Source organism: Penicillium robsamsonii (genome assembly GCF_028829455.1).
Source record: "Penicillium robsamsonii strain IBT 29466 chromosome Unknown utg000003l_segment0_segment0, whole genome shotgun sequence".
NCBI lineage: Eukaryota > Fungi > Ascomycota > Eurotiomycetes > Eurotiales > Aspergillaceae > Penicillium > Penicillium robsamsonii.
This window is the reverse complement of record NW_026643221.1, coordinates 6843905-6855489: the sequence shown is the minus strand read 5'-3', so window position 1 is coordinate 6855489 and position 11585 is coordinate 6843905. Positions and strand designations below refer to the sequence as shown.

Here is an 11585-nt window from a genome sequence, read left to right as displayed (position 1 = left end):
TATGTGGCGTACATAGCCATTAGTGAAGAAATCAAATACATCCTCACGCGACCAGCGTCGCCTCCACCTCACGGACAACCTCACGGACGCCATCAATTTGATGCGCGAACCTGCCCAAAAACATCCCATCAACAGCTTGACCAAGACCACCCTTCCCCCAAAGTCCAGGCCCCGCACTACCCCCATACAAAACACGAGCGGTACCCGGCCGGGCACCAATAACAGTCCGGATCCCCTGCACAACAGCCGCAACGTGATCAACACCCGCCGGCTTGGGCTGTCCAATCGCCCAGACAGGCTCGTAGGCAAAAATGACGGGCGCGTCGGCCGGGATAGCAGCCAGCACTGCACGCACCAGCACCGCACACTCGGTCACAGCCTGGCCGACTGCTTGGGATGCGACGGGGCCCGGGGCGGTGACCTCGCCGACACAAACGAGTGGGACCATGTGCTGAGCACAGGTTGCGGCGGCCTTGCGGGCTGTTTGGTCGTCTGACTCGTTGAAGATGGAGCGGCGCTCGGCGTGGCCTAGTTCGACGATTGTGCAGCCCAGGGCGCGAATTGAGGCGGGTGAGACTTCGCCTGTGTATGCGCCTTGGGATTCCCAGAAGCAGTCCTGTGCGCCCAGGAGGAAGGGTGGTGTAGATTGGGGAGGTCCGGTGGTGAGGTTGGCTTCGTACTCTTTAAGGATTTGGGCGCAGGGCCAGATGGTTAGGAAGTCTGGGATTAGAGCTAGGAGGAGTTTATCGCGGTTTGCTGGGTGGACGATTTCGTTGGATGGTTTGAGGAGTTCGCGGAGGTAGGTGAGGGTGCGCTCTGGGGTGAAGTACATCTTTAGGGAGATGAGGAGGAGCTTCTCCGGCAGAATTGGGTAATTGGATGCCATGGTGATGGTGATGATGGTGATGTTGATGTTGTGAGGGATTGTTTGTCCGGGGGGTCGCGGAGGGAATGTGCTTAGCGTTGCCGTCTTGACAGGGGAATTCTCGGAAAAGTTGCTTTGAACAGAACAGAAATTGTACGCGACAATCAAGTAATTCCAAGTTTTTTGTTGACCATCCTGGAAGGTCAATGTGTCAATGCGCTTGCATTAGCGTCATTTCTGGGCCAGACGTTCCGATATCCCATGAGGTTAGTGCACAATTACTATGGAGGGGTATGAGAGGGGCAGTATAGTGTACTATATACGTGATGTCACATTGGTACAGGGGGTATAGCCATTCGGAGTACTCAATGCCGAGTCTAATGTTGACATGATAGGTCAATGTCAATGTAGGATCAAGCAGAATGAGACAAATCTGATCTTGGCATTATTTGTACACATTGTGTAAAGTGTCTATATGCTACTTATATTAGAGCACGGTATACTTAGAGAGTACATATATGTCGATCCAAAATCGAAAATCCGGAGTACATACAATTGAGAGGACTAACTTCCAGTGACCAACAACATTGGAGACAGTGGAGTTGGAAAGTGGATAAGGCAATGCATATCAATTATGGGGGTTAGCGTCAATAGCCGTACTTGTGCAATTGGGAAAATCAAGTTATGTGTAACTGTGTAGCAAGACATTCAATGTTCTGTATTCTCCTAGATCATCTTTGGAATTGAAGTCCCAAGTTATAGTCAATTTCGATAAGTCCCCCCTCTTCCCGGGTGGGATGCGGCTGGGGCCATATGTATGGACATACGAAGTGCCCAGGCCCTAGCCACCGTCATGGCGGGAAGAAAAGATGACAAGGCACCAGGATACCAGGATACCAGGATACCAAGATACCAAGACATCAAGACCTTGGCCTCGAGGATTTAAGGGAAGCTGAACCGACATGTCTGTGCAAAAAGCCACAGCCGTGCCTTGTCAACCGTCTTCACCATTGACATCGATGGCTCGTGTGTGGCAGCAAGTGAAGCCCGGGGGGCGTAGTCCAAGCCAGCGCCAGCGAGGTTTAATAAAAACATCCCGTGTAATACGAGGTAAGATGCATGTATGGGCCAAAACAAGGCTCCTAAAGTATCCGACCTCGGTTTAACCTCGTTTCGGTACTGACCACTCATAGCCCGTCGTTGGGTGCTATGATGCTGGGGCGGGCCACCCCGGACAATTGAAATACGCGCAATATCAACGGAACCAGGTCTCATTTCGGTGGAGAACAATAGATGATTGCATCAAATGCAAGGATTGGCTCCTTGGGGGGATTTGGGTACGCAAAGAGAGGGGAAGAGAGAGAGAAAAAAAAAAGATATAAAGACCCCCTTTGTGTACTCCCAAATCAGGATTTCTTTTCTGTATAACAATCCCTCCTATCATCCGTTTCATCCAATTCATCCAATTCATCCAATTCATCCAATTCATACTATTCATAGTATTCATACTATTATCCGTACATCTTCTACATTCATCATGTCTACTACTCCCTTCCGCATTGTTATGGCTTGTGACGAGGCCGGTGTCCCATACAAGGATGCCATCAAGGCCACTCTCGAGAAGAGCCCTCTTGTCGCCGAGATCATTGATGTCGGTGTCAACTCCTCCTCCGATAAGACCGCCTATCCTCACCCCGCCGTCGAGGGTGCCAAGCTCATCATGGATGGCAAGGCTGACCGTGGCCTTTTCATCTGTGGCACTGGTCTCGGTGTTGCCATCGCCGCGAACAAGGTGCCCGGCATCCGGGCTGTCACTGCCCACGATCCCTTCTCCGTTGAGCGCTCCATCCTGAGCAACGACGCTCAAGTCCTCTGCATGGGTCAGCGTGTTATTGGCGTCGAATTGGCCAAGAAGCTTGCTACTGATTGGCTCAACTACCGCTTCGATCCCAAGTCTGCCTCTGCTGCCAAGGTCCAGGCTATCACCGATTACGAGACCCAGTTCCGCACTTCTGCTTAGACTGCCATTGCTCTACGCCTCGATACACTGTCTTGAGAACCTTTCTGGTCTTGTCGCCAACCTCAACCCCGCCAATCTTGTGAAAGAGTAGTCAAGTCCGACTTGTCTGCATGATTGTTATGTCTTTCTTAGTTCTCACAGCGCATGATACCACGACCCAGATGTCACTTCCGCTTTCTAGATTGGATTGGAAGATCACATAGATATGTACATAGTGAATGAAATAACTATAGTCAAACTTCAAAGTAATCCCTCGGTAGATTGTCAGTAAATTCTACCCTGGGCTGTGTAGTCCAACTGCGCTGACTCAGACCTTCTGCGGGGATCTATGAGTTTCCAAAGGTTCCATATGTGCAATTGTTTGCGATTTGGAAGATCACAAAAGATACAAAGAGTCCTAGGTATATCACACATCAAGAGTCCTTAAATATATTCATCAGCTTTTAAGAAGTACAACATACATATCCACTCCTATCGCTCCTAAGGTCTATATGGTGGACCGCCCCACATTGGGGGAATCGACACGAGAAGCTCAAGACATCACTCACACATAGACCATGGCCCAAGAACTCAAAGCAAAGGGCAACGAGCTCTTCAAAGCCGGAGATTACACCGGTGCTGAAGACTTCTTCTCCCAAGCGTAAGCTATCATATCCGACTCCTCCGACGCTTCCGCGCTCCCCAACCCCTCACCCGACTCAACCTCGTTCGCAAATTGAAATATCCCTAAACTAAACAACCTCCCCCTTGCATAGAATCCAAAAGAACCCCCACGACGCAACATTCTTCACAAACCGCGCAATCACCCGAAGCAAACTCGCGAAATGGGCCGACGTCGAACATGACACTCGCGCCGCGATCGAAATCTACGGTCTAAAGAACCCCATCGCCCTCAAGAGCCACTACTACCTTGCCCAAGCCCTCCTAGGCCTCCAGCGCCCACAAGAAGCGCACGATGTCGCCTCCGACGCATACCAACAGAGTCTAGCAGCGAAGAGTGCCCAGACGGAGAACCTGTCGCAGACCGTCCTGCGCGCGAAGCAGCAGATCTGGGCTGCGCGGGAGACTGCGCGCGTGCGCGAGCTGAATGAGACGCTGGGGTCTGTGGAGATGCTCGTTGAGGCTGATATGACGCGTGCGCTGGCGGAGTTGCAGGGTCGTTTGGAGCGCGGGGAAATCGGGGAGATTGGGTTTGGGGAGGATCAGAAGGCGTTGCGTGAGGATGCGGAGACTAAGATTAGGAATTTGAGAGAGGCATTTCGAGTTGCTTCTAAGGGAGATATTCAAGAAAGGGTATGTTTTGATACATGGTTTTGGAGGGAGGCTTGTTGACGCTTGGATTTTAGGTTGTTCCTGACTATCTCATTGATGGTATCACATTTGAGATCATGCATGATCCGGTTATTACACCGTCCGGGGTTAGTTTCGATCGTTTGGGCATCACCAAGTATGTTGAGAAGTCGGGCGTCGATCCTTTGACCCGGGCTCCTATCAGTGTTCATGATCTGCGGAACAATTATGCTCTCAAGGCTGCTTGTGAGGAATTCCTTGAGAACAATGGATGGGCGGTGGATTGGTGATCGCTCTCTCACTCCTTGAATTTGTATATTGCGGGAATTCCCTTTTCTCTCTTTTTCTGGTACATTAGCGAGTGATTTCCACAGCATGTGGATGCATCTACTGGCGTGGTTTAATAATTCTGAATTAAGCGAACAAAGATGGATCTAAAGCTCTACTAAGAGCCTACCCAACGTATGGTCTGACACCAACTGGCGAGTATGTCAGCTACCCCCACCTATACCCGTGGACCCCGCCCTCAACCGTCTCCATCCTCAACATATCTGTTCCTGAATTTTACCTCTCCCTCATAACAAACCCTTCAAAATGTCTGACATTACCCCCTTCATCACCGTCCTGGAGGCTGCCCAGAAGAAAGAAAAGTTCACCCCCGAGGTCCAAGAAGCTGCCGCTGGTATCGACATTGCCGCCCTTAAGGATATCTTCGCCAAGGTCGCCGAGCAGGGCGAGTTCGAGAAGCTCGATGATGCCACCGAGGCCGAGACCCTCCGCAAGGCCTTTGAGTTCGCTGCCAAGGCTGTTATGATGCTGAAGACTTCCCCCGGTCTTTTGGAGAAGAAGGACCTTTACATCTACTTCAAGGTTGGCAAGGGCGACGTTATGGAGAAGCCTGGCATGTTCGATATCCAGGTATGTTCGAATTCAAATTAATTACCAGCTCGGGAAGCCCCCGGACTATAGCACATTCCGTTTGAACAAGGCTGGTAGCTGACAGTGTTTTTTTTTCGCAACTTTATAGAAGAAGCAGCTCTACGGCGCCTGGGAGAAGGTCAAGGACTACAGCCCCGCCAAGGCTCACCAGCTCTACATCGACTGCGTCAACACCTTCATTACCAAGTACGGCACTCGCGACCAATAGATGATACAATTGGGAGGACTGGTTTTGGAGAATCACCTGCAATCTATCCGAGGATATATTGTCGGGTGAGATTTTGGCAAAAACGGTTATCTAAATGAGAAGGGATAATCGTATTATCTCAAATCTCTCAGGGCGAATATTACAAATGCATGCTACTTTCCATGACCCAGTACTCGCGTGCCTCATCCGTATACTACATTGGTATATGCTCAGATAACCATGCGACTCACACCCGTGAACTGCTGTGACGAAAAAACACACCAGATATAGCTAAAAAAAATTAAATTCAAAGATAGCAGACTTATACAATCCAGCTCTGCCCCTGCCAGTCCGGCAGAGGATGCGAAGCAGTCGCACACCACGGCTCATCACCTGCACCATACGGTGTCAACGGAAGATCATAAGGCATCCGGAACCCGACGACCACAGAAGCCGTCTCTGCCCCTTCAGACACAACAGGACGATCCCGTTTAAAGCAGGGAATCATCAATGCGTCCGGCGCGGGCGATTTCCCCTCCGCTCGAGATTCAGAAGCAGATGCAGATGCAGCATCGCCAAAACCCCCATCTCGGAAAAGCTCCGGCCAAATAACAACGCCAATCTCCCAGCTACAAATGCGCACCTCGCCACTCGCATTCGTCGCCGCACCCCACGCCTGCGTGGACAGATTCGCCGACGACACCATCGCCCAGTCAATAGTCTTCATATCTGAATCTGCGAAACGGATGTAAGTTTTGATATGTGGAGCTGCGCGGGCGCGGCCTGCTTCGCGTTTTGGCGGATCGTCTTCGGATAAGTCGATGCATTGGCCTGGGGGGATGGAATCGCCTGCCCACTGGCAGAGGTAGGGACGCATGTATTGGAGTTGTTTTTGTTGTGCTGCGCTTTGGGTTTTCATGTGGATTGAGCCGCCGGAGTTGTAGCCGTTTAAGGAGCGACGGATCTCGTCTGGGGTTGGGAAGATTATTGAGTAGGTTGTTGGTTGTGTGGTTGGGGTGAGGGCTTTGAAGAAGACGTCTTTGAGCCATTTGTTTGTTTGGCCGAGGGTTGCTACTGAAGAGATCTTGGAATTGTTAAAGGTTTGTTACAGCGCGATGGTTGTTTGGGGATACGTACCTGGATTACTATATGTGGTTTCTTGGTTGTGGTTTTCTGCTGGATGGGTATTTGGCCCATCAAGTCTTTCAGAGCAGGCCAGCCCCATAGTGTATCCTCTTCTGAGCTGGAATCACTGGCGTGCTTTTTGGATGGGACACTAGCGATGAGGGCAGCGCGAATAGCGCCAAAGTCATAGCTGTCCAACTGCTGCACTAGCGGGCCGGTCTTTTTAGGTCCATACGCTTTCAGATAGGCGAGCATATCTCTTTTGAATCGTGCGCCCGAGCCTACTTTTGCGTCTGTCTGAGATCCTGCGAAACTTGCCTTCTGCAGGGGAAGCAGTGGAGAGCGCCAGGCGGCTTGTGTCATATTGGTCCAGTCCAGAGGGATCATGTTTGCCGTATGGATAATAACTCTGTGGCCATTTTGTCAGACCTAGATCGAGATATAGAGATCAATGATGTCCGGAAGAGTCTTACTGAGCTAGCTCATCGTGCCGAAGAAGAATCATCATCTTGGAATGATGTGTCCCGAAAGGCTCCGGCATATAGGCGACAATAGGCTCAACATTAGGATATCGCGAACATGTTTCCTAGTAGCAGATTAGTTTTATGCCACTTCAAACACTGGATCGGTGATAAGATGCAGTCAAACAGGTGAAGTCAACTCGATTGAAAGAAGTCTCACCAGTGCAAACTTACCTCAATTCGAATCCGATTCGAATCCTCTCTGCGCCACGATCCATGCACAACCTTGACTTTCACCAGAGCTCGGACATCCTCGTCAAATTGTGCCATGAGAAAATCCACATCGAACAGGAAATTAAACTGCCAGCATTCACGGATCATGGGATCTCCGAGAATGTCACGTAGTCGGATGGTATCGACATTGTTACCAGTTGGTAAATCGCGAATATGGGTAAGTTGTACTGGCGAATTGACAAGCTGGACAGGGCGAACAGTGCCTTCAGGGCCATCAGTCAATTCACCATCAGCCAGCCGGGGACTGCCTCGTGGTAATGGTGGGCTAATGGCCCTGTGTAAAGACGTCAGGGGTGTTGCCGAGCCATTACCGGAATCTGATGAGATTCTGACTCTTTTTGAGGGGCGCTCCATTCAAATGTTTCTATGAAGGTGGTTGAGTTGATGGAGGTTGAAAAGGCGGTCGAGATGGACGCGATCACCAGAGACGAGCCCGAGTATACAAAGGCTTCAAATGTTTACATCAAATGTTATACCACACTATTCTGTTACATGTCATAGCTTCATTTCCCCTCATTTTCATAATTCTAGGTTCTTTTCGGTCTCAAGGTATTGACTATTGACCACTAATTTTGTTCAATTTTTACAATTTCATTGCTCATCCTCATATAAAATTCCCAACCCTGAAACAATTTAATTGCGAATCGCAAGCTTCTTGATCTCCTCCACAACCGCATCAGTGACCTGCTTCGTCGTGGCGTTACCACCCAAGTCACGGGTAAGAACTCCCTGCTCGCAGACATTCTCGACACAAACCAACAGCTGCTTGGAAGCCTCCTCCTCGCCAAGCCAAGCAAGCATCTCCGCGGCAGTCCAGAATGTAGCTACTGGGTTGGAGATACCCATACCAGTGATGTCGAACGCGGAGCCGTGGATGGGCTCGAACATACTAGGATACTCCCGTGTGGGATCGAGGTTAGAGGTAGGTGCGATACCAATAGATCCAGCCAGAGAGGCAGCAAGATCAGAGAGGATATCAGCGTGCTAGTTGATCGTTAGTCCACAGATCTAGTTATGCATCATTTCCCAATTCGACAACTCACCAAGTTGGTTGCAACGATGGTATCCAGACTCTCGGGCTTCAGAACCATGCGAGTAGTCATGGCATCAACAAGCATCTTGTCCACAGTGACATCGGGGAAGTCAACGGCAACAAGCTTTGCCACTTCATCCCAGAGGACCATGCCGTTGCGCTGCGCATTACTCTTAGTGACCACAGTCAACAGCTTGCGGGGTCGCTTTTGAGCAGTCTCAAATGCAAACCGCATAATTCTCTCCACGCCATGACGGGAGAAGATAGAAACTTCAGTCGCAACCTCCCATGGCTTTCCAGCGTGGGAGCGGCCACCTTGACCCGCATACTCTCCCTCGCTGTTCTCACGGATGATCACCCAGTCAAGGTCGTTGGGCCCACACTTGCGCAATGGGGACTCGGTCCCGCGGAACACCCGTGTTGGGCGCACGTTCGCGTACTGCTGGAACGGCTGGCAGATGGCCAGTCTCAGACCCCAAAGGGAAATGTGATCGGGGACGTCTTCTCTCGTGTTAATATTACATCTTTAAGGTATTGGTTGTATCTACCTACCAGGAGCGCCGACAGCGCCGAAGAAGATTGCGTCATGCTTCTTGAGCTCCTCAAGTCCACCATCAGGGATATATTTGCCGGTCTTCTTGTAGGTCTCTGAACTCCAATCATAGTTCTTGAAGTCCAACTTGAAGGTCTTCAGGGTGTCGGTCAAGGCATTCAGAGCTGTGATACCAGCATTAATGACCTCTGGGCCAATTCCATCGGCTGGGATGGATGCGATGCTGTAGATCTTTTGGCTAGCGGACATGATGATGTTGAGGTAAAATTCTTGTTTGAGGTGATTGGGTTGGAAGATGGCAGAGAACTCAGCGCGTGCGAGAACCTTTAAAAGGACTCTGGTCCAAATCCTCAAATTTCAGTCTCCACATGCAATTTGCTCATAAACCTATCGCATAGCCCCTCATCGCCAGCCTATTCGACTATAATTGTCGCGGGGTGCAAACGGAGATTCAAATGCCCGGGTTGGGCTATACGGAGGGCCCCACTCGGAGAAAGACATGTCCGCATGGCGAACAATCCTGACTTTTGTAGCAGTAAGCTGAATCGGAAGCGTTGGGGATATTTTCCGCGCAGCTTGACTATTATGCGTATGTTCCTTATAAATTATGTATCGGAAATCACAAGAAATTATTGTGAATCATCCATGGGCCATCAGCCACGCTCCATAAATCGTTCATGGGTATAGATGATGAAAATGGCAAAGAGTCTTGACCAGCAAAACTCGGATTAAAAGCAGGGTTTCCATCAGTCATGTTGCCGAAAATCAGACCAGCTGAAGACTGACCATTGAGATAGTTCTCAGTAGGGTCTAGCGCTTCGGCAAAATTACCAATATTATCAGATGGTGAAAAAATGGCAGAGTCATAGTTTCCTGCAGGCCCAAGGCCCTGGACAGGAGAGCGAGTTGATGATTGGAAAGGATGGATCCCGGTAGGGACTGGACGGGCTTGGTATCCGTTTGATGCTAAAGCTTGAGGTCGAATTGGTGTGAGACCTGTATCGTAAATCCCATGATTTCCATCCCGAACCGGCAGCATTCGTGATATCCGTTTATCTGTCGATGGTGTAGTTCGTACATGGGGTTGAGTTGATCTCTCAACGTCGTCGAATGCGGTAGTAGCCTTGGATTGCTGCCCACTAGATGCCTGTGTCTCGAAAGCAGATTCCATGCCTTTAATAGCCTCGATGCAGGTCTCTGGCCAGCTGCTACCGCGCAATGATAGGTTTTCCAAAATGGCAATCCCAATTCTCGCATATTTGAGAGCAGTCGGTGTGGGAAATTCCTCTTCCCATGCAGCATACATCAGAATCAAACAGGCCATCCACGTTGACCATGTAAAGCCTGGCCAGGAGAGCGCAGATTTCGGTTCACAGGACATGTGCTTTTTCAATGCCGCAAGGATAGATCGAGAGGATCCAATACAGGTCTGCAAAGCGTTCTTGTAATCCGCACTGGGCTTCTCGGACGCTAAAAGAGGTCGATTGAGCGAGATGATAGCTTCGTGCCTCAGGATCATCAGGAGTAGCCGGTGATATGGCTGCAAGATCGGCTCTTGCTCTAGACCAGGTTCTTCCGACTCATCAATGGGATTGACATCGTCATAAACTTCATTCCACCATTGTGCTAGTTCTCCAGTAACATGAGCCGCTTCAACCTGGCTGGCGTGACTGTGGAGAATGGATTTATTACGAAGCTCAACAATCAAACCTCGAATTCGAGCAAATTTCGCAAGATGGCACAGCAAGTGCAATCTGCGATCATCGGGGAATTTCGCCGTTGTTGAAGAATGTCTCTCGGCACCGGGATAGCACACGTCGATGTCGTCATCTCGAATAGAGAATGGAATGCCAAGGGCCTGAGAAAGATATCTTTCAAGGGAATAGATCGACCAGAATAATCGACAACGAATATCCACTTCTTCACTGCTAAAGCAAGAAAAGCGTCTTGGGCAACGATGCAACCCGAGGTGGAATGCAGTGCGGGTGATGACACCCCCTACCCGCGAAGCGGCATTCAGGCGCAGAAGAGATGTGAGTGCAAGTTGAGCGGTAAATGATGCCTGTAGCAGTGGCAAGCTAGCTGGCTCTTCAAGGAGGCTTTGTACATCTTGCATCACATGTTGAATGGATCGAAAGACCAAGACTGAAGGAACGGGACTGAGCTTCGATCCAGACGACGTTTTCTGTCGATTATCACCGAGAGAAATAGACACAATGGAGCGGAGAATCATCAAATCTAGTCTGTTGACCGATTCTATCCCTTTTTGACTGACTATCTCTATGGTTTTCAAGACTGTCGGGGCGTGGAGGCATGGGAAGATTGGATGCCAATTCTCGAAATAGATGCGTGTCCAATTAACAAGATCGTCGAAAGCAAACGAGATATTTGGTGCATAATTTAATTCCTCTCTTTCCCACAGCTCATCTGAGCTTTGAATGCTTCCTGGATTTTGCTGTAGCCGGTCGTCTTCCCCTGGCACTGAGGTTCTGTCGCGGGCTCGTGATTGGTCCAAGTCTGCTGAACGACGTGCAAAGGCATGGTAAACATGTCGGATAAAATGAATTCCACTTGAACTTCCAAGAAATGTCGCAGTTCCGTCATTTTGAGACTCTCTCATAAATCCAATTTCGCGAGGCGAGGGTCCTGAGGTACCCACGGTGGAGGTGCGTTTGCGTCTCTTAGTTGCACGAGAGGAATATGGCCATTTAGACTCATTTTCCTCGACGTGCATGCTGACAGGTGAAGCTGAGCCCATTATTGCTGTAATTTATGTATCACATTTTTTTGCAATTGAAATATCGAAAGTCAAGTTCCG

General features: G+C 49.8%; 7 protein-coding genes across 7 annotated transcripts; 3 read left to right on the top strand and 4 right to left on the bottom strand.

The window, feature by feature from the left end:
* Positions 1 to 43: 43 nt before the first annotated feature.
* N7447_007363 (triose-phosphate isomerase) lies at positions 44 to 886 on the bottom strand (the record flags this gene model as incomplete). Its single annotated transcript, XM_057231625.1, has 1 exon — positions 44 to 886. The coding sequence occupies one exon, from the start codon at positions 884 to 886 to the stop codon at positions 44 to 46; it is 843 nt and encodes a 280-aa protein (XP_057086715.1).
* Positions 887 to 2402: 1516 nt separating this feature from the next.
* On the top strand, positions 2403 to 2885 carry N7447_007362 (RpiB/LacA/LacB family sugar-phosphate isomerase; the record flags this gene model as incomplete). Its single annotated transcript, XM_057231624.1, has 1 exon — positions 2403 to 2885. The coding sequence occupies one exon, from the start codon at positions 2403 to 2405 to the stop codon at positions 2883 to 2885; it is 483 nt and encodes a 160-aa protein (XP_057086714.1).
* A 557-nt stretch (positions 2886 to 3442) lies between these two features.
* On the top strand, positions 3443 to 4465 carry N7447_007361 (putative U-box domain protein; the record flags this gene model as incomplete). Its single annotated transcript, XM_057231623.1, has 3 exons — positions 3443 to 3525; positions 3641 to 4178; positions 4232 to 4465. The coding sequence occupies 3 exons, from the start codon at positions 3443 to 3445 to the stop codon at positions 4463 to 4465; spliced, it is 855 nt and encodes a 284-aa protein (XP_057086713.1).
* Positions 4466 to 4769: 304 nt separating this feature from the next.
* Positions 4770 to 5322, top strand: N7447_007360 (acyl-CoA-binding domain-containing protein; the record flags this gene model as incomplete). The annotated part of the gene is made up of 2 exons (XM_057231622.1): positions 4770 to 5093; positions 5203 to 5322. The coding sequence occupies 2 exons, from the start codon at positions 4770 to 4772 to the stop codon at positions 5320 to 5322; spliced, it is 444 nt and encodes a 147-aa protein (XP_057086712.1).
* A 301-nt stretch (positions 5323 to 5623) lies between these two features.
* Positions 5624 to 7535, bottom strand: N7447_007359 (tyrosyl-DNA phosphodiesterase 1; the record flags this gene model as incomplete). The annotated part of the gene is made up of 4 exons (XM_057231621.1): positions 5624 to 6385; positions 6439 to 6835; positions 6900 to 7012; positions 7122 to 7535. The coding sequence occupies 4 exons, from the start codon at positions 7533 to 7535 to the stop codon at positions 5624 to 5626; spliced, it is 1686 nt and encodes a 561-aa protein (XP_057086711.1).
* Positions 7536 to 7814: 279 nt separating this feature from the next.
* N7447_007358 (putative tartrate dehydrogenase) lies at positions 7815 to 9016 on the bottom strand (the record flags this gene model as incomplete). The annotated part of the gene is made up of 3 exons (XM_057231620.1): positions 7815 to 8165; positions 8225 to 8715; positions 8767 to 9016. The coding sequence occupies 3 exons, from the start codon at positions 9014 to 9016 to the stop codon at positions 7815 to 7817; spliced, it is 1092 nt and encodes a 363-aa protein (XP_057086710.1).
* A 370-nt stretch (positions 9017 to 9386) lies between these two features.
* Positions 9387 to 11525, bottom strand: N7447_007357 (CeGAL family transcription factor; the record flags this gene model as incomplete). The annotated part of the gene is made up of 1 exon (XM_057231619.1): positions 9387 to 11525. The coding sequence occupies one exon, from the start codon at positions 11523 to 11525 to the stop codon at positions 9387 to 9389; it is 2139 nt and encodes a 712-aa protein (XP_057086709.1).
* Between the last annotated feature and the right edge of the window lie 60 nt (positions 11526 to 11585).